Source organism: Chelmon rostratus, chromosome 6 (assembly GCF_017976325.1).
Source record: "Chelmon rostratus isolate fCheRos1 chromosome 6, fCheRos1.pri, whole genome shotgun sequence".
In the NCBI taxonomy this organism is placed as follows: Eukaryota; Metazoa; Chordata; class Actinopteri; order Chaetodontiformes; family Chaetodontidae; genus Chelmon; species Chelmon rostratus.
Genome location: NC_055663.1, coordinates 16,891,220 through 16,913,788, shown reverse-complemented (window position 1 = coordinate 16,913,788; position 22,569 = coordinate 16,891,220). Strand labels below are relative to the sequence as shown.

Genomic DNA, 22,569 nt, shown 5'->3' with positions numbered 1-22,569 from the left:
AAGAGAAATTTGCATTCAATTTGCCAAGTTTGTGTCATGAATTGCGAAAAACGCCGAAAGTGATCTCTGCATTTCCAATCAGCTCCAGATTCGACATTTTTATGTTACCACAAATCTCTTTCATAATTCTCATACAGGCCGGAGTTGCCCATGGTGACATATTTTAATTATACCGTTCAATGTCATGATCTGTTAGACTGACTGAGGTTTTGAATGATGAATCTTGTAACAAGCACATTAATGGCTGAATTTATATCTGATATATGTCATGATCACTAAAATGATGTTCTCTGCTTAATGGCTTAGTTTGATGTGTATATGGCCAGGGGTGTATTTACACTGTTATAATATGTTTTAGATTGGCATGTTTTCTTAAATTCTCTTTGGTTAAAATAATTGTACCTCTGCTCAGATTTTCATTGCCAGTTGCACAGATTTAGATATAACTATTAAACTAATAGAAATTGGAGAATAGTTTCCAGTGAAGTGAGGCTACCACCTCTGATTAAATATTGAAACACTAATTAGGACAGTTGGGCCTGAAAAAAACTAATGTGAATCAAAAATAAGCACTTTGATGAGTTTTGTTAAAAGCAGAGTGAGGCAGAGAGAGCAGACAACAGAGACAGAGAAAGAATCAGGAAATAAAAGCCCATTACAAGCGGTAAATTTTATTATGGGATAACAGCACATAAAGCACATCTAAAATCGATGTGTCCAATGCACTTTTAATAAAGGTAATATTAAAGGTACAGTTTCTAAGTACAATATAACAACATTCATATTAGAATGAAAAGTATTTAAAAGACAACATTAAATTTCTTATTTTTCTTTACAGCTGTATTTACAAAATGAATCAAAATACTTATTTTCATATTTAAGAATCAGACAAGAAGGAGCAAAACTACGTTTGTGAATAGACTACCTGCTAAAGAGAGTTCAAAAGAGCTGGATAAAAAGGTACATGATCATCTGTCCCCATTTTAACATCAGTAGCAAACGTGTGACTTAGAAATTTGTGGCAACCACACACTAGTTTCGGCTTTCCCATAATTTGAACTGCTTTTGCATGGAAAAAAAAAAAAAACGAATCCACCCGTGCTCCACCCACCCTTCATGTTAAGTTACCCAAACTGACTGAGCGTACATTGAACGCAGAACATTAAAGAAATCCAGATGTGTTGTATGCCTCTTTTACAAACACATACAAATACTTGATATACAATGCATTAGTAAATCTTCTGTTCTCTGTGAAATAAAAAAAGTTGATATAAAACAAACAGAAAGTGAAGAAATGTGGATTGCCTGCTAGTTTTGCGAAAAAAAACAAACAAAAAAAACAACAATGTGCAGGTGAGCTTTTGTGTATTATTATCTGCAAGCATTTATTTGACCATTCAAGATCAACATGAAACAAACTTCCCAGTTGTGTCTCTCAAATAAGGTGAGGGGTGACATGTACACTCTAAACGGACCATCGAAACATTGAAACCCTTTAACACAGCGCGTCAACCCACGTGAAAATGATTAACATCACACAAAGAAAGGATCGGAAAAACATCTGAAGCATGTGAGAGTGAGAATTCATCCTCATGTACAAAATACATTGTCACTTCAGTACACGTCTGGAAAAACCACAAAAAAAGACAATCAAAACCACGTATGCATCTTGTTATACACCGAGAGGCACTCAGTGTGATACGTTGTATATTATTGCAAGCATATTCTCACTGATAATTGCTACAGAGTGGAGAGAAAAGGTCAGCTTTGTCCTCAAATGGCAACTCTTTTACGTACATTTATAACACTTCATGTGGTGCAAAAGGTTTATGCCACTGGTCTGAAGAAACCACTTTCAGGATGGTCTAAAATGGGGAATAACAAAATCATACCGAGGCTCTGTTTAATAAAATCCAAGCACCACTTCCCTGCATCAGGTGAAGAACTATGCAGACACGAGAGAGGTAAATATTAAGTATCTTAAAACCTGACAAACTATAGCCTCAGTGAGTGGTTTTTACAATCAGACAAAGAAAAAAAAACCCACAATACTGCTGTTTCAGTTTGAATATTATCATTTTTCCACAAACCAGAAAAGCAACCTTAAATAGCTTGTTAATTAGCAGATACTAGCTTTGCTATAAGTCAGAAGGAAATAAGTGCCTTATCCCAAGACTAGCACACTGATACAGGTGCAGGCTGGGTAATTTTACCACTATCATTTTCATTATCATTATTATTTATTGAGTCCTAATATCAATAATACATTAATATGCAATGAAATGAATGGACTAATAGGGCGGCCAGGCTTAGGAATCAATACTTTGTTCACAAAATTAACTTACCTAGCACCACACATTAGGGCAACACAAAATAAATGTCAGCACACCCTATTTCTATCAAACTAATCCTAAAGGAGGGAAGCAAAGTAGAAACAGAGTTATCGTACAATATGGTGTAATTGATAAACAGATAAATATTTTCACTGGGTAGGCCTTAGTAGCAGTATTTTCCTCTTACCTATACAGACAGAAATTACAAAGCTACCTTTATACATGTGATCAATAATAACATTAAGTATGGTGAATAAACAGCCGAGAATGAGGGAGAGAGAAAGAGAGAGAAAAATAAGATATACAGCATACAGGCCATGTCGAGTTCTTAGTTCTCCACCTGGGAACAGAACTGGTCAAATATACAGATGAAACATAAAAACATCCACGAAATCAACACAAAATAAAACAAAAAGTGATAAATAAGAGGTGTATTTACATGCAGATGTTCAAAGACTATTATGCACAAAAGAATCAAAAATAATACACATACATATATTATTGCTTGACATTCGATTATGGCTAAAAGTTGCTTTTCTTTTTTTTTTTTAAACTATATTCTTAAACGTATTTTTAATCATAAATCCTTATCAGCTGTGCTTTGGAAATCGAGTTCTGTTAAAATGTGACGACCGACTCGTAACTCTGGGTAACACACCGACCGACACTCCGGCACAACTTTTAAGCGTGACATAACTCTCATCTTCACAATTTATAGTCGAGAAGACTCATTCTCACAATTTACAGTCCAGAATTCATTTCGGCTCAGGCTGCGGCACGTTCGCGCCGTGAAGCCGGCCAATGGCGCCTCACAGCACTCTGCAGACCTATGAATCGTTGAAGGCATTATGTCATGCTTTTAAAAACCTACACCTATGATGGATGGATCAAGCTCAGCATTTCCAAAACCTTTTTTTCCAAAAAAAAAAACAAAAAACAAAAATAACAAAAAAAAATAAAATAAAATCAAGACCACCTCGTCGACGTTACCCTGTTCCTCTGTAATTATTAAAGCCTTGTCTGGGGTTTATTTTATTCACACACTGTGAGAACAAACACATACACGCACGCGCACACACACTATTGCTTTTTACAAACAGACAACAGAGCAGAGACAGAAGGACCAGCACATTTTACTGAATACTATACACTGATTGAATAGCACACTTAGCATCAATCCCTTACTTAAACCGGGATATATCTCAAGTGAGAATATACAGAAGGACATCACTTTACAGGCCCGAGTGAAGGCGCAGTTTATAGTTAGACACAAGTATCCATGTGTTTGATGACCATTTTCTGCTATCCTGCCGACCATTCCAGTACATAAAGAGGATGAAAACAGAGCGATGGGGCTTTGCTTTTTTCTTTTTTTTCCTTCTAGGCTGAGAGTAAACGTTATCAATCTGAGTCAGCTGGATGAATAAAGTCAATTCAAAAGGATGATGACTGCACTGTAGAGACCCGTAATTGTAACACAAGGCGTATTGCTTGTTTTATATTGTCGAACACATTACATGCCACTCAACCATTTCGACTCGGAAAAACAGATTTTCGCTTGGCGAGAGGAGAGCCGTGCTGGCGGCAGACCTCGGCTGATCATGTGTGAGAAAAGTTTTACGCGACCATCGAGCGACATCACAACATTTTAAGAAAACTGAATCATTTTCAAGAAACAAAGCATTTTTTTTCTTTTTTTTTTTGCAAACAAATAACAGGAAATCAGCCAAATATCCATCTCTTAATGTTTTTTTTTCTTTTTCTGAACGGTTAAGTGCTGTACTGCGTGTTCACTGTGCTATGTCACCTCCTCTCATCAACTGAGTGCTTTGAGGAGATTATAAAGACCTCATAAATTCACAAAAGAGCTATAATCAGATGCTCTGCAACTGTCCAGAGGAAAGCGAGCTGCTTCTTCGGTCTGCCTGTTACCTCCCTGAGCGTTCACACCTCATCCTCTTCGCTGCTCTTGCCGGGCCACTGGGCCTCTCAACCTGGATTGTCTAGCAGTTGTTCCAGACTGGGTTTTCTTTTGCTGGGAGACTGAGGTTTACTAGTCGTAGAGGGCTTGTGCATATCCAAATAGCATTGGATCATAACAGAGATTATTACTTAGGTACAGCATAATCTACTACAACCCAAACACAACAGATTTAGTATTGCATAAGAATATTTGGTTTTTCTAACAAAGAGGGTTATCATTTTTAAAGACCCTGATGACACCATTTGAAACCAAAACAGATTTTTGTGTGACAGGAATATGCTGCGTACTGATAAAACTGCGGTTTGTAAAAGTGATGTTTTGTTTTTTTTTCTTGCATGAGTGCTCTTGAACTTGACCGTAGGGGGTGCAGTGGTGGTCTCTGAGTGGCTGGAGGCCCCTTTGGGACATCTGTGAAGCAAAATTCGGAACCACTCGCCGATGAATAGTCAAATGTTAATCCCGACCCCTTCTCATGGAACATCCCTGACAGAAGCACAAACTAAACCTAATGAGTACAAACAAATGTCCTCTCAAAAGAGAAAGCGCAAAAGAAACTCGTCCCTGAGGGGTGACAGCACAAGGCATTAACGCCTCATACAAATTGCACGGCAGAGGAATGATCGTGTGCAAACAGAAAAAAACAGAAGACAAACAACTGGATTCTATGTTACGGTTGGTGACAGATGTGTTAACATGCTTTGTTGGGTTTCTAAAGGGATATCACTTTTTTTCAGCTTTTTTCTTTCTCCCTCTCTTTTTTTTTGTTTTTTTTTTGCTCTTTTTTTATTCTTTAAAGATATTTCTAGGAGCCGCTACTGAGATTGCTGGAATGTCTTAGGAATCCATTCTACGTTATCGACGAGTAGACTGGAAAGCGGAAGCAACGACTACTGTTTGGCACATCCAGGGTTTTTTGTTCTACCACTTTACTACCACACTGACAAGAAAGACACACTCAACAAAACAGAAACACAACAACAAAGCATTCTGAAAATAGCACTTGTCCTACCATTTTTATGTTTCTCCCCTAATCGTACAAACAACAGCTAGTCTAATTATTGCGGGAATATAGTTTAGTGCTACCTGACATCTTTTTCTCTCCCTCGTTCTCTTTCATGAGTTTATTAACCAAAACATGTTACAAAAATAGAAGCTTTACTACCAGACAAGGCTTTGAATATTCACTTTCCCTTCACTGTTTCCTTCTGTGTCCTGTTGTGGCGTTGCTGGGCTGAGGCTGCGGTGAGAAGGCAGATAAAGTCACTCAAAAACAACAACAAAAAAAAACCCCAAAACAAAACAAAGAGGCTCATAAATGTGCTTTTAAGTTAGACCTCGTCTCTTTGTACAGGCTCGGGCTCTGGACTCGCTTGCTGTATCTTTGCCTTCCACTAGATGGAACAATTGGATTACAGTCTGCGCGTGATCTTCCCAGTCCGACCTCACGGCTATTGATTTGTAAGATCTGGCTGCGATAATGTTTGATTTTCATGTTCTTCTTTACATAATGTGTGAGGTTTTCCACAGTAAAGTTAGCATCAAATATTTGGACAAAAAAAGGTTTGAACGAATGCTGCTCAATCCAGGTCTGCTGACGCCACCGGCGCTGAAACATCACTGCAAGGTTTGTTGGCCACCGCTGCATGCGCGCGCCCTCGCTAAAAGGAGTATCAGAGCTACGTTTTGACAGGTGTCCGACAGGCGGTTGTTGAGGTAACAGGTGATGGAGCTTCTCTGACCTGCCTTCTCAGCCGTGCCTCTTTGTTCACCAACCACTAGCCACGCCAGCAATCCTAACAGACAGCCCTTACACTTCCAGACCAGTGTCATCTGCAGCTCCCAGGACTAGCCTCTGTGACCATGGTTCAACTTGTATTTCTTGTGCACATGCAACACATCACTAGGTAAATATACAAGTCTTAAATTAAAGAAAGGTGTAAATAAAAGTGCCTTATCAATTCAACAATTAAGAATGGTCTAACTACTAATATCATACATGTTATTTAAAATAGATTCTATAAACATTACTTTTTTCTGTATAGTAAGTACTATGACCATATACCCTGTAGTACATTATAAAACAGGTGGAATGGACCCTTTTCATTGTGTTGGTGCCCTGTGCTTCTCCAGGGCACCTGTCCAGAGAAGGATTAATAGCAGATGGCCTTACATGATTTCACTATGCAACAATGGTGGATGGAGTCCTTGACAGCTAAAATCATTGCGTTTTCATTAGAATTACCAGAATTCTATGTTTCTTTTTTTTTTCTTTCTTTTTTTAAACGATTGTCCACAGAGAGGTGCCGATTGCATCACCATGCCGACAGACCCTCCCCTCAAAGTCGCTGTGAGTTTTCATTCCAGGAACTGCGTCCGAAAGATACGGCTGAACACAAGAGAAAAGCGGCTGAACTTGACCAAAATGTGCGCATTTATCGGCTCTTTGTTTCAATTCGGGGACATAGTGTATGAAGCAGATCTAGGGACAAAACCATTGAAGGTTCGGAATATGAGAATGCTTAAACTGTTTTGGGAGTGCAACCTGAAAAATAATACTGCTGTGGGTTCGTCTCCTCATTGAAGACGCCATCAGCTATCTGAATTCCAAAAGTGACTCATTAATTGTTCATACGAGTCAGATGAATCATAATGAGGGTGATGCAATAAATACGGGTGAAAATGGATGAATGAAATGAAGTGAATCATGAGTTCCTCGTTAGAAATGCGCAAAAGAGGGTCAAGTTCAACCAGACAGAAATTATTTGTCCCTATCTCCTCTTCATGTCCCATGGGGCGTTGGGTCCCACAAGTCTTCCAAAGAGAACTAAATTCAATAAAGTAAACCTTGAGGATCAACTCCCTAAGCCCTCCCCTCCGATGTAAAAGAAGAAGTTGAACAGCGTGCCATCTGTCCGCTCTGGTTTGTGCAGGGCACCAATAAAGTGTCTCAGATTCCTCCTCCACATTCCCCTACGGTGGGCACACTGGCACCTGGCAGGGCTGCTACCCGTCAACGGGCATGGACTGCTCAAAGTCTGATCCGAACAGCTCCTTGTATAAGGGGGGGAAGTGGGCACGCACAATGTCTGGGTATATTGCTTTGAAAGCTGTAAGCTTCTCTGTATGCCTACTGCACAGCGCTCGCAGTGTCGACACTTTGCATATCAACTGTGGAGAGAGAGGAGACAGGCTGTTTAGATTCACAGGGAAGCAAGGACATGGAGCAATGGTAGTGAAAAACATACCTCCCTACAGTGTATTCCCTCTCACACAGGGGCAAACAGACTTGTAAATATTGAGACAAGCGCTAAGGCACGAGGAAAAGTTGACACTGCATATTATGGAGCTGGTGCGATTGATAAATTACCACTTCTCGACTGATAAAAAGGCATTTCATGTAACATTACGACTGCATCCCCTGAAATCTGTGCTTGTTCAATCTAACGCACTAAAAGTGGTGGATGACCTGCAGATAAAGACGCGAAACTGTGGGAGATTACACTGCTACAATCTTACAGCATGCTTAGCAGACAGCCACTTTAAGGGATAATGGATGGAGTGTGTGCTGCATCGCGTTGTACCTTTGTAAGAATACCATCCTCTCTGTGGTTCTTCTGCAGGACGTGCTGGAGGGCCAGTTGGATCTTCTGCTGGAGTTTCTCCACCTTCACCTTCTCCTGGAGCCAGGACCGGTCTGGAAGGCAAATTATCACAACTTTTTGTTGCCGTACCAACACGCCGCAGGCTCCGTCACAGTCAACTTGGCTACTGTGAAAAGTAATGACGCAGTTCCTCTAATATAAGATAATAACTGATAGAGGAAAAACAGGAGGGCAACAGTGCTCCTTGTTGTGGTGAATGTGTGTCTACCTTTTTTTCTCTCTCTCTGCACTGTGAGTGACACCTACCAGCAGACATCAACACAAAGGCGGAGAACAGGGCGATCTCATCCTCAGACAGGTGCATAGAACACAAGTTTTTCCCAAACTCGAAGACGGAGCTGATCAAGTCGTCACAGCCTGCCACAGCAAAGGACACAGAGAGAGGGCTTAGGATGAGGAAGACCAAAGAACAACATTCACTCTTGATCTTTATTGGGAGAGAGGCACACGGGGAGGGGAGAGGAAGGGGAAGGAATGAAAAAGAGCGGCATGCTGACAGCACATGGGAGCGTCTTAAGCAGAACAGGCAATGCTTTTACTGAGTTTTGCCTCCCAGACGAGTCACTTTTGGCAGTTGGGTGGTGTTATGCAAGCCAAAATGAGGTCACTATTGAGGCTTTTAGTTAAATCAATTATCGAGGATAGAAAGAGACAGGCGGATGCCACCGCGGCTCGGGAAGCCCATCACTCTGCCTCCCCCTCTGCGGACCCCTCTGCGCAGAGCGCACAGGACGCTGGGACTCTCGAAGCTGGGACAGCTACACATGCTCACTCATATGCACACGCAAGCGGGGAGCTGCAAAGAATGGTAGACTCGCACAGCGAAACAGAATTCAGCATTTTTACTGCCACTATGGGACGCATTTGCATTTTTTTTTTTCGTCAAACGGCAGTTGGAAATGCGAGAAAATCCATGGTGGAGAGTCTTACTAATGTCATGGCAGTCAAACACGAATGCTATTTGCTTTTGCCTGAGATGTTTTATGTCAGACTATCAATGATGGTTTTGATAGCGCCCTCCCTAAAGACACTCCGTCTGGCTTTATTTATTCCACAGTTACAGGAGCCATATGCAGCGGAGCCTCACTAACGTCTCTGTTCTACCATAAATAACCGTTGCAGAGACAGCAATGCCAGGTGAGGCAGGGATGAGTGCTCAGAGTTTGCTTCCAGGCCTTCAGCATTGTGTAGAACAGAACAGCAGACTCTAATTTTGGCTGTTACACTGAGGGAAGGAGTGAGGCACTGTAAGAAACACACACAAACGCAGCAGCATACAAACACACGCATGCAAACTCATTCAGACGTGCACATGCACGCACCCGCACGAGCACACCCACTCCACTTACCTAATGACTTGAACACATCAGGTCCGGCATACTTTCCATCAAAATAGACTGTGTTGTTTTGCGAGTCAAAGGCACGGCACATTCTGACAAACACAACTTCCAAAGAGCCTGTGGAGACAGACAGGAACAAGATGCTGAATCTGAGCTTTGTTTCTTTTTCGTTTTTTTTTTTCTTCTTCCCTAACAGTTACACATCAGTCAGGGATGCAAAACACATGATTGTGCTTTGTGCTATTCTTCTACAACATGAGTAACACAACCACTTTGAAATAAAGAAGCCTGCCGTCAGAGGGAGAGAAAAAAAAAAACACCTCTGCAGATGATAATATCATAGACAGAAGGCTATTCTTCCATAATGACATGCCAGATAAAAATTGCGCTTCATTCAGTAGTGACAGTGCTTATTCATTCAACCTTTATTTAGCAAGATAGGTACGGGAATTTTTTCCATCCTGCAATTTGTACCACTCTGTGGGAGTGGATAAGAGGATCAAGAATATGTAACAGAAGCCATTACTGCCTCTAAGGAGATGCTACTGTTTTAAAATGTCATGTCTGACAAGGGATCTCAGTCTTTATTTCATTATTCATATTGGCTGTGCTAATGTAAATAATACTCAGGGAAAGACCCAGGAGAGGTGTTTGTTTGCTGCATGTGCGGTACGTTTGTATCTGCGTGAGCATTTGTATTTATGCATCAATATAGGTGACAGTGTGCACCGAGCCACGGCTGCATTTAATATTCTGTAAGTACGTCTTCATGAGCGCAGTTTGAGTAAGTAGACATCATCTGGGGAAAGAGAAGGGAAATGGCAGCCGTCATGATAGGTATTATCTGAGCTCAGCAACACAGTGCTTATCTAATGCTGTGTCCATCCCTGCTATGTATGTAATGAACAGAGGAAAACAGAGAGCGACAAAGACAGAGAGGGGGAAACAGACAGGGTGGGGTCTCCTCTCTGTGACACTGTCTGTGCGTGTGAAGAAGAGGGCTTTGTGCAGTCAGGTCAGCTACGCCCTTGTGACAATGCCAGAGGGGGGGGGGGGGGGGGGTGGAGGTGGTGGTGGGTGAGTTTGACGGCAGCGGGCCATGTTGACAGGCTGTCATACCTGCTTTCAGCAGCACTATCTGATCATTCTGACACAGCTCCATGAAGCCGTCGATGCGCTTGGCGAACTCCACCACATACTGAATGGCCTCTGTTATTTTGATAGCACACAGCTGCCACATGACTTCCCGGGGCTAAGAACAGATAGGACAGAGAGTGGGTTATCTGCTTTAAAACAATGGATTTGATTACTGTAGCCGCGGCGGAGGCCGGCACGAGCCCGGCTGCGGTGGAGTTACCTTGCTCTGGTAGCTCTCCACCTCCTCCTGCAGGAAGGCCTGCCAGGTCATCTGCTGCAGCTCCTCCCTCAGGTACTGACATGTCTCCATGTGTGACTTGGAGATGTTCTGGGCCAGGTGCTCTGCAATACAAGCATCGTCACAAACCCCGAAGATCACAGTCGAGACCTGGATGTTGCTCACAAGGCTATGTGAAAGTGAAGACCTCACTGATGAAATATGCCACAGGAAAGGAAGATTTATTTACTGAGCTTTCAAGAAGGAGGAGAGGCGGATACGCGTGGGCTTTTTTGACTGGGAAAAGGCTTGTTGACATTTCCCTTTACTGCCTGCAGGAAGCTCATAACTTAAGGTTGAGGCAAAGCCAATCTAGTTATGACACAAATGCATGGAGAGGAGGAGGGGCGCCACGTTACTCACTTGAAACAAAGGTCACATTTTCTCTGAGAGAAATATTGAGTATAAGAATTTAAATGGTTTTGAAAACACATCTGTTAAAAGGAGTTCCTAGGCACAGGGGAGCCTAAAAAAATGATTTCCCCAGACGCCTGCCCTGCTGGATCCTGATTGGCCCTAATTAATGGAAACTAATTACAAAAAAGAGGCTCTTTTAATGAGTGTTGGAGATGAGTCTCCAACCTCCTGCTATTTTAAGCAACCTTTGTGTCGTTTGCCCCACGGTTGAGTTGTTCTCCCCCCTCCTCCATTTTGCTGTCTCTCCTCTCGTCTCCCCCTGCCTCTCTCTCCTGCTCCTTACCTAGTTCAGCCATGGACACGGTGGGGGAGGTTTCTCCGTTGGTGAAGGAGCAGTAAGGGAAGAAGCCAGAGCCGGGGGCAAAGTCGCAGATGGGCTCCGGCTTGATGCCGTTGATGTCCAGGCCTGACTGGTCAGGAGATGGCTGGATGTCCAGGTAGAAGCTGCTGACCGCCGAGTCTGGTTTGCTGCCATCGGGGGTGTGACCGTCCATGTAGCCGCTGAGGTCGTCATGGAGCTCTGTGAGGCCATTGGCCGAGAGGCCATAGCTAGGTGTGAGCGGCTCCGCCTCTCCGGGCTGTTGCTGGTGGTCACGCTGCTGCTGCTGCAGCCTGTGCTTCTGGACCTCGGCGTACAGGCTGTCTCGCTGCTTCTTCGACATGCGGCCGAATTTCACTGCTGCAATTAGCAAGACAAAACACGCATGAGACTCGAGTGAAACATCACGGTCACATTTAACTGAATGGCATTGTTTATTTTCCATACGTGGCACCTAGCGGGCTCCCTGCATGAAGTTAGCAGAAATAAGTGATAATAACTTGTGCTCAAAATAATAATGAGCACGTACATTCTTTCATTTTCTTCATTTTATCAGTGAGTCTTAACATTTTACCCTCAGAGAAGTAAAGATAACCTCACCAGTGGGTTAGGCTACCAACACAAATAGACTTATTTCAATAATTTTCCTGAATTAAGTCTCCGTTAGTCTTGTTTACAGATACTGACAGTCATGTCTAGAAAGAGACTGAAAAACTGGAATTGCAGAACAAATCGATCATCTCACACTATACATCGCTGAGACAAAACGACCTGTTGAGACAACAAGGGAAACTGATGGAATTGGAGATTTTTCGAGGCACATTAATTCCCTGCTTGCTATAAATTATGTGCCACATACAGAGATCATTTGTCAGGCTGCGCCCCCCCCTCACACAGTAATACTCCTCCAATCTACGTTCAAATCATGTTACCATTAGACCAAAAGACGCGCGCTATTAGCACCATAATCCACAAGACTCTTTTAACAGATAACGTAGATGACAAGAAAAGCAAATCTTCGTATTTCAGGAGGGTTCAGTAGCGACAGAAATTATGACAAAAGTGAACAGCTTCATAAGCGCAGAGGCAGAGGTGGGAAGTGACTAACAGCTCACCAGCCACTCAAACATGAGGCAGGCTATGTCGCTGCCTCCTGTTTCAAGGTTTCCAGACTAAACAGTGGTGCTGAGAATGAGACTCCTTGGCCAGAGTTCTGGTGGCCTGGCAGTATGTCAGCCGGTCACAGTGTGTGTGTGTGTGCGTGTGTGCGTGTTTGTCTACGCACAGTGGAAAGCGAGTGGAGCGATGCAGAGGAGAGTGCGGGCAGATGGGCTCTGGTGTGTTGAGTGAAGGCAAGAGTCACCTTCGTCTGTCCTGAGTGTGTGTGTGTGTGTGTGTATGTGCATGTGAGAATGTGTGTGGCTACGCAAAGGCACTCATAAGTGCTAATGTACTTCTGTGTTCACTCACACTCATGAATATGTATGCATGTGTATATCCGAGTTTAAGCAAAGTAGGGTGCATAACGACGTGCCAGCCTCTGGTGCATGTATGTTCAAGTTTTCACGTGTGTGTTTTAGCAAAAAAACAAAAAAACATAATAGATCTGCTCTGTTCTGACATAATCTCCTCAGCTCAGCCAAGTCTGGTCCAGCCCAGTCTGGACCGGCCTGGCACAGCAGGAGCTCTTCAGCACACATCCCCACCTGTGTGCTCCCATTGCTGCATCTCAGCTGCAGCAGCACTAATGACAACTTTTAACAGCCTCCTATTTCATCAAACCTAGTTTCTATCACGGCAACAAATTAGTCCCACTGACAAAGCACTCACCTGCTACTGGCAGACAATGAACATGGACTGATGTCGTAGCATGTGTTCCAGTCACAATTTTCTTGGGATATGTCTGTTGTGTCTCTTTGAGAATAATGGCAGTCGTTATCTGTGTGTGTTTTCTTTGTGTCTCCACTAGGATTCAATATACGGTGCCACATCAATATAGGGCCATGAATAGACAACCAAATAACAACAAGGATAAACACAAAGTAACACGCACAGGTGTTCGTAGCTACTGAAAGGCTAGCAGTTAGCTAAGCAGTTGCTTTGCGAGCTAAGGTGTTAAAATAGCTAATTTTTACTGATTTTCTCTGAAAAATGCATAGATTTTTACTCTAGAGCTGCTGATCAGTCACTCTCAGTAAAAAAAAAAGTGTATATACCACATAGTGGCTGCAATGTAAATGGTATTAAAATCAAGATCAAAGATCATTCAAATTTTTGTGCAACTGATTTTTTTCCCTTCAGCCTAAACTCATTCTTTTAAATCAAAATAAATCCATACATTCATGGATTGCTTTTTCTTATAAATAACAAGCCCTCAATATACACTATCACCAACAAAATGACACTTGATATAACGATCCCCATGAGTACACTTCTTTTCTCTCTTGCCTGCCTTCATAGGAAGGTCAGAGTCCACCACAGCACCCCTGAAGCACTGGTCCAAAGGACCTACAGCAGAGCAGATTCTTGCCCACACAAGGGCTTGAACCTGCACTCTCCACCTCTCCCTGCTCACCCCGGCACCCTGCTGTATCCGCCCACCTCACCCATCGAGCACTTACCATCTCGTGACATGCCCACTGCCAGGCACTTCTGCAGCCGGCAGTGCTGGCAGCGGTTGCGGCTGGTGCGGTCGATCAGGCAGTTCTTCTGACGGGGGCACGAGTAGGCTGCATTGCTCTGCTGACTCCTCCTGAAGAAGCCCTGCGCAGGAAAAGGGGCATGGAAACACCTCGGGTTACCACCGTGGGCGGGAAAATGTTCTGAGACTGAAGAATCAATCCGTGGCATCGTAGTGTTTTAGTGCTGACAGAATTCATTACTGATTGATAGTGATTTATTGTATTCCCAGCGGTGATATTTTCATTTTACTTCTGCCAAACAGATTAGATAATAACACTACTCTGATGGTGTTTTCCTGGCTGTTAGGCTGTAATATCTGGCATTCAAAAAGCGCTGCGTTTCACCAGCGTGTGCAGCAGGAGGGTGGTGTGTTTTGGTAGGACTGATAACAGTGGTTGGTATTTTTCTTCAGCTGGGTTATTAGTGTTGATTAACGCAGCACTGGCATGTGCAGTGCTAAAGGATTGCGAATGCACACCGACTGGATTCCTCATCCTTTGACTTAATGAATTGATTCCAGCACATCATTAACATGCCCCACTCTACTGCTCCATACACATATGTCTTAATTAGCTGCTCATTGGCTGTTTAATTACAAGAAAACAGCTGACAGCTGCCAAGTTGCTTTATAATGGAAGCCATTATGGAAACAGGCTATAACTGCCTGTGACAAGCAGCACTCTTTAATAATGCTATGATTTATGGTCCAAACTTTTGTACTCGCACATATCATTAAAGGCCTCTCTGCCTTGGACTAATTAGCAATCATTAAAGATAGATTTCAGCAGTTTATTCTTTAGTGTTTTGTTCCTTGCGGCTCCTGTGTGAGGGAGAGGAGCACTGGGAAGAACAGCTGAAAGGAACCTCTCTCTCTTTCTCTATCTCCCTCTCTCTCTCCAACACACACACACACACACGCAGACACACACACACAGGAGCAAACAGCAAAGGTGCAGGCTGGCTGAGGAATGCTAATGATGTGCCTGGTGACAAGCACAGGGACAAGAATACACTCTAAGCACAAAATTCCCCTCACTGTGAATGGCTGGTGCATTTGAAACAGTACAAAAGGCGGCTTCAATGGAAGCAACACTGTAGCAAACAGCCAACAATCTGCTATAATTCAAAGCACTCTCCTTTTGATCATTTTATTTCAAGAAGAGCAGGCTGCAGCAGAAGCAAAAAAAAAAAAAAAAAGAAAAGAAAAGAAACAGTGAAAAGACATGTCCCTGGGAGGGAAAGGCAGAGCAAGCCAGAGAATGACTTTGTCCTACTAATTGTGGTTATCTGTGATGTCCTCTGTAGTGCTTGACCACTTTAATTTCTGTGTTCACACTTCGCAGATCCGCTCCAAATCATCGTGAAACTTCAGCAACATTTTTCGTTTACGTTTTTCCTAGCAAGCAACTTTTCTTTACATGGCCAATTTTCCCCGTCTTCCACCTCCCCGGCTCCCCTGTCCCTCACACACACACACACAGACACACACACACACACACACACGCTACATCCCATGACACAAACAGGTTCGGTCTCTTGATGCTTACCTTACAGCCTTCACATGTTATCACGCCGTAATGGATGCCTGATGATTTGTCTCCACAGATCTTGCAGGGAATTATTTCGATTTGAGCTGCAGAGAAGAAAAGGAAATGAAAGAAATAAAAAAAAAATCAACATTTTGCTGTCACAAGTCACTGTACAACACCCTCACCGTGGATCCATGTTGGTACATGAAAGAGCACTGTGCTTCTAAAAACATCTCATCCGGTGGCTTTTGAATCCTCACTTCCACAGAGCATTAGCAGAATATTTACAGAGTGGCGTGTGTGTGCGGCTGTGTGGACCTGTATTGCCACATTGTGGGGACATAGATAAGTTTACACAGTCACATTGTGGGGACTCATCTTCCTAATGGGGACAAAAATGCAAGTCCCCATGATGTAAATTAATCAATTTTGGGTTAGGGTTTGGGTAAGGGTTAGGGTTAGGCAAGCAGTGGTTATGGTTGGTGTGAGTCTCCTAAAAATGAATGCAAGTCTATGTAATGTCCCCAAAAGTGATGGAAATAGACCATGTGTGTAAATGGAAGGAGGCCATTTTAAGTCCTCACAAGCAGCTAATGTAAACATGGTGTCAATTTGCATCCCAAACACAACTTGCATAAGGGAAACCCCAGCTACCCACAAACCCTAATACACCACAGTAGCACTAATACTAGCCTTATGCAATGACTAGGGCTCATTTGGCCACATGAAGGCACACACTCGCCGTTGGAAAACTTGACTTCATGAAGCCTCTTAAACTTCAAAACCATAAAAACCTCAGGAGTAAATCCACTGCGGCCACAAAGAATCATAACAGTCCCACTGTGCTGGATGGAGCGGTGGCAGTGACTGTGTTCAGTTGGGGAGGGTTGGCTGTGTTGTTGTGCTGTTGACAGGCCTGTGATTCACCCGCCATAGAGGACAAAAGCGCACAGAGGACAGGCCTCATCCATCGTTGGCCTTCTCTTCAGGAGCGGACCACAGGGCAACACAACAGAACAGACAGAACACACAGACATCAGAGACGCAGAACTCCCAGCTCGTCCCACTGCTCTCAGCTTTATCACTGCAGCCACTGATGCTACATCCCTCTCCACCTCCACCTCCCCCTCTGTCTTACCCCTCTCTCTCTCTCCCCCCAGAGATCTCTATCTGGAGCCCTCCTCCACATCGCCAACATCTCAGTCCCACCATCCCAACAGTGCACTGCAGCGCCAGACGAACTCCACTATCTGATCTAAATCGAGGAAAGATCACCGCGGGATATTTTCTCACAATGTAATGGTTTTCTCCAACCAGCCATGCAGCCGACCAATCAGAATGCACGAAGATATTGCAACACAAGTCTATACCAATTAGGGGAGGAATATTATGATTTTTTTGCCTTAATAAGATGCAGTGAAAATGATAATAATTAAAAAAAGTGGTGGTACATTCACTATGTCAAAGTGTTACATCAGCCTCTCCCCTCCAGCCAGGCCTAACTGTCTACTATCGAGCCTCATGTCTCTTCCCAAGACTAGAAGCTTCTAATATCCCTCGTACACCTTAACAACCAACCTCTTTAAACTAGTTTGATCACATCAAAAGTACTTTTGCAAGGGTTCAATCCAGAGATCCCTGCCCATTTTAATCATCGGCCTAGGAGCTTGTAATGTGTCATGTGGATAATGTCCTTGTCCCCGAGGCATGCCCGCGAGAGGCCCTCAACACAGAGCCTCTAATCCACTAACCCCGGAGCCACACTCTATTCATTCAGGAATCTGTGTCTGTTCTCCTTGCCCTGCTGGAGTCAACAAGACCGGCCATGTTTACATGGAATTAGCCTACATTTTAGCAAAATGAACAAAAGGGAGTGGTAGAACATGCACAATTAATTCTCCTCCAGACAACACCTCCTGCGATTTGTGATTCTCACATACAATAGAGGGCACTGCACCTCGTCGGCCCGGATTAGAGCGAAATCCAGGCAGGAGGCGGGCTTTGACAACCTAACTGAGAGGGTTAATTTATAATTAATCTTTTCCTTACTGTGCACAGTTGCTTGTTATTTCGGTTAGGTCTATCTCTGTATGAGTGCACTCTATTGTTTGTTTTTGTGTTCTCCCTGCATGAGCATTAGCAGTGCAGTGTGTTTCGACTCCTTTAGCATTTTCAGCCTCATTACTTACATAATTTGTTCTGACATGCACTCACAACAACTGAAGCGTGCTGTAATTATGACTAGCTGTGGTTATGGTGAACTAAAGGTTGCAGTGATGGGCCCCAGCCATTGGGTGGCAGTGCAGGGCTGTGGCTATGGTTGTCTTGCCAAGTTAAGCCAAGCTTCCACCCACCCTATCCAGCCCACAGGCTTTTGGCTCTGAGCTCCAGCCTCTGATAGCTCCAGGCTTAGGCTGCTGCTAGCTTCCCCACCCCCACAGCATAGCTGTGAGATGCCTTCATCTCTCCTGAAGAAGCGAAGCTGGCTGGGCGCTCGCTCAGGCCTGACAGAGGCTGTGCCACATCAGGTGAAAGCAGTGGGAGTAGAGACGCGGGGGTGCCAGGCCGGGCAGGGCATACACATACACGAGAATGCCTCACAAAGCCCTATCTGCAGCAGGAAGGCCCTGAGTGCACACAGCCTCACCAGCTAACACCCTCTCACTCCACCGTTGCACAAGCCCCTGGATGCTCAGTGCACTCAACAGTAAAAAGGGTTTGTCTCTGGACCGGCTGAGGCAGGCTCTGTAGTTTCTTGTATGAGAAAAGACCTCAGTCTGAACATATAGTTATTTCCACACTGGGATAAGCTGCTTTCAAAAAGACACAGAGGGGGGGCAGAGGGTCAAAGAGAATAAATACAGAGCAGTGACACAATGGAGATCAAATACACCGTGAAGTCACCTACACCATCAGCCTAAGTCAATATTTGTATATCTGTATGACTGCAAGTTGTCCTCTTGAGTGACTGGTCATGGGGGCCCCTGAGCTGCCCTTCAGACACTGAGGATGATTTAAACTGAATTCACACATGAGAGTCAGTCAAACAAAAAGGCCTGCACTTATGAGCACTCCCAATCTGGCAGTCAATATCTATTGACATGAGCTGCGGTGTTAACTGCCTCTTGGTGTGAAACAGGCAGCTGCTGGCTCGCTTGAGCTTGACCAGCGCAGTGCCACTGATCCCATTCACCGCGCCTGCCTGCCTTCCTCCCTGCCTCCCTGCCTGCCTGCTTCCCTGCCAGCCAGCCCTGCCTGCTCTGTTTACGACATCAAAGCCAGGCACAGTTAGACGGGCAGCCATGCTAAAGCCCATCCCAGCAGCCTGCCGCTCCTCACAGCACTGCGAGATGGCCTCTGCGCGCGGGCCACTTCAAAGACACCTGCTGAGACGGCGAGATTATGTACGAATCACACCGCAGCACGATCGCACCACGCGCATAACCATAAGGGCCGGACGGCGGCTCAAGACTGATTTCCTGTGCGCAGCATTGCAGCCTGCCGTGGGTGCCTCGGACAATGGGCATGGCAGAGAGCGGAGACAGTCAAGCCGAATGCTAAAGCTTGTTCTTTGTCTGTGGTTGAGCAGTTCAAGGACACTGATTCACCACACTAGCAGGCCCTTTGAGGGGATGACGTGTCACTCAGAGCACATGTACAATAGGGCAGCGAGGCCTCTGCATGTTCACCCAGTGCCCTTCACTGTCTTCTCCACAGCCCTGAAATCAGCCTACTGCTAAAACTATGCCATATTATCAAAGAGCTGGAAACTGACAGTCAAATGTGAACACCCAGAACAATTTGGAAAATGCACACTAGCAGCTTACAGAGGCCCTGTCGTAGTTTATTTTATTCTAAACAACCAATAGACACTGACAATGACACTGTCAGACAGAGAACTTCCTCCGCATGCACTGCAAATGTAGTGTTGCTTCACTCAACACATAATAACATCATGAAGCTGAGAAATACAATGAAAAATTCTTATTTAGTGAATAAATATTTAGAAATGCTGGTTCTCTGGCCATTATGCAGTGTAAATTCCTGATGAAAAACAATTAGCATGCACTGAAGAGGACCTGTTACAGTGGGTTATATTCTTGTTGGATAAAAACAAACATTTTATATAGCTTCCTGTTATCATTCTTTGATTCCTGTCATATTGTTTAAAATAATGTTGTTCAAATTTTCAACATAGCACGCTGGCACCATCCACAAAGTAAAACTCAAAATCCTGCAGGCTTTTGCAAACATGGAAAATCACTCGTCAAAATCTCCTGGCTGTTCCCACTGAACCCTTGGACTACTGACATAACGTTGAAGGATTAAGATTATCCCTTACATTACAGACCCATGCCCAGGCCACCGTCATAATGCTGAGAGCTTAACCCATTACTCGATTGGACCATTAAATCATTTTCTCATGGCCTGATGATTCATGATAGATGTGCACAATAAATGAGGTCTGGAATCAAGGCTTCTATACTGTTCTGTACAGGCAGAACTTTTTTTTCATTGGCTCAATCACAATGCACATCATTACGAAAGACAGCAGTTGGGGGGAAAAATGCATTTGCTTCCATGTGCATGTGTGTGTGTGTGTGTGTGTGTGTGTGTGTGTGTGTGTCTGCTTGTGTGTGTGTGTGTGTGTGTGTGTGTGGCTCGGCCGTGTTGTGTTGACAGCTGTCAATGACAGAGTGACGCAAGCCAGTGGGCTCATGTCAGAGATTATGTAAGGAACTGGACAGGGCACAGCATTATGAACAGATTAACAATCCTTCTACCATCAGACAAACTGTGTTAACACATTTTCATTTTATAATATTTTGCAACAAGACCAAACAAAAGCTTATAAGGCTCACAAGCCTGCTCTCAGGACAGTTAAACAAAAGCAGATTTTCTTAAAAAAAAAACAGCATTTGCATTTGCATGGTCAACGTGCAATGAACTGGCTCGCAAATGTGCACGAAGCAACGCTCCCCCATCATCACATGCAACCATTCATTTCGCTAGACCAACTTCCCATTTGGCGGTGGAGATCAGCTGTCGGTTGATAAACAGAGTCTTCTCTAAACAGATACCCATGACAGTCAGATCTAGCTGTAGAGAGACGACAGCCTAACAAGAGCTGGTATCAGAATTCTGCTACTTTTCATCTGCCAGGGCTCTGCTGTCATGTGAAGTCGCACAACACAATACTTTTTTATTCCCATTTATGCAGCAGAAGAAAGGTTATTTGAATGTCAGCGGCAAAGGACAGTTGTGGCACGGAACACAGGCTGAATAGTATAAATGTGTTATTTGTTTAGGGATCGGGGGCTGCTGGCGTGTTACCACCGAGCCGTTCTAATGGCATTTGCTGGTTTGCAGCACGAAGTGAGCAAACGGCGCTGTGCAGAAATTCACCTGCAGACCACAGCTCTATGTCATCGCTTTAAACAGCTTCCATTCAACCTGTAAACACGCTGAAGTCATCAAAAAATATTCTGACCAGAGGGATTAGAGCGAGGAAAGACATAATTGACACATTTTGATGTCTCTATGCTGCTTCTTGCTAATTCCCCCCCAATCATTTAGCTGCCTAAGCTGTGATCCCCCTTCACTAGAGACTGGCTATATTTGAAGAGATATTTCCGTTTCAAAAGATGGGCTCTTTAAGCCTTTCCCCATTATTCCTTCATAGCAGTGCGGTGACTTTGCTGAAGCTCAGGTCTGGACCATCGCCCTGGGCTGCTTTTTGGATGAACTCATGCGTTCATCTCTGTGTTTGTTTGTGTGTGAGGCCTATTAATATTTCAACACTGCCCAACTCCAGATGCCTGTACAACACAGCAGTGCTTCTTTCTTCATGTCTCTCCCTGTATTTACTTGACTGTTTTATTGAAGTGCATTCTGACACCCTCTATGAGGGGGAGCAGGAGAGGGGAAGATGTATTCCCAAACCGCAACATAAGACATCTCTCTCCATGTCTCTTTCTCCACCGGCGTAACAGTAATTTGGGCACTAATTTATGTGTTGTTGTGGCAAAGATTGACGAGCTTCCTGACTGGGAGTCTGCGCTCCTGCACTCTAGGGGAAACAACAAAAGCCTGGGTTTACCGAGCAGACGAGCACCATGAAGGGTAGCATGTGTGCGGCGCTCCTCTCCCCTCCCCTGTCTGCCCCACCTGAGCTCAAATCTCTCTCCCCATCGCTCCACACCTCCCTCTATCCATCTTCCCCCACCTATCCCCCTTCTTGTCTGCGACTGCGGTGACAAGTGAAGTTGTGCCCGGGTGCCGGGGACCGGAGGGCACGCCCCTTCTGTGTGTGTGCGAGCGTGTGTGTGCAGGCGTACGCGTGTGCCGGGAGGGAGGAAGGCTCACACTGTTTACTCTGATGGCAAAATACAATCTGTAGACAGCGCTCACTTATGCATTCTACCAGCCCCTAGTTAGTCATAGAGAGCCATGAGAGCTGAATAAAAAATCTGTGCTGCAAATATTTACATGCTTTGTCTAACTATTTAGATCATTTGGTTTGGGCCCCTTCATAAATTCAAATGTGATACATCCCCGATTATAATGACATGCATTTTTGAAGGGGAGTAGAAGTTTTTGCTTCGCGAGTCTGAGTCAGAGTTGCTTGTGTGTTGTTTTCTTTACTCATGCATTGTGCAGCAAGGCACTGGGATGCACCGAAACTCAAAATCACTGAGGCTGAAATCACACAGGACCAACTGATTGACTGGTGCAGGAGCTGCTGTTTGAATTCTAAGATTTAGCTTAGGACCATGTGATGCTTTTGTACCTATACATTCTGACCACTTGAACTAAGCAGGCAGTAGTTAAAGTCTCCATTGTGGTACAGTGGCTTAGTTAAGCACCTCTCAGCCCCCCCCCCCCGTCT

General features: G+C 44.2%; 1 protein-coding gene across 2 annotated transcripts in view; it reads right to left on the bottom strand.

The window, feature by feature from the left end:
* Nucleotides 1-5,631: 5,631 nt before the first annotated feature.
* Nucleotides 5,632-22,569, bottom strand: part of roraa (RAR-related orphan receptor A, paralog a) — a 178,718-nt gene continuing 161,780 nt past the window's right edge. For both annotated transcript variants that reach the window (XM_041938262.1, XM_041938263.1), the window contains 9 exons: nucleotides 15,699-15,784; nucleotides 14,091-14,232; nucleotides 11,434-11,829; nucleotides 10,677-10,798; nucleotides 10,439-10,571; nucleotides 9,329-9,436; nucleotides 8,226-8,336; nucleotides 7,899-8,011; nucleotides 5,632-7,485 (listed from right to left, as the gene is read on the bottom strand). In XM_041938262.1, coding sequence (XP_041794196.1) covers nucleotides 7,321-7,485; nucleotides 7,899-8,011; nucleotides 8,226-8,336; nucleotides 9,329-9,436; nucleotides 10,439-10,571; nucleotides 10,677-10,798; nucleotides 11,434-11,829; nucleotides 14,091-14,232; nucleotides 15,699-15,784 — 1,376 coding nt within the window. In that variant the 3' untranslated portion in view covers nucleotides 5,632-7,320. The remainder of the gene's footprint in view (nucleotides 7,486-7,898; nucleotides 8,012-8,225; nucleotides 8,337-9,328; nucleotides 9,437-10,438; nucleotides 10,572-10,676; nucleotides 10,799-11,433; nucleotides 11,830-14,090; nucleotides 14,233-15,698; nucleotides 15,785-22,569) is intronic.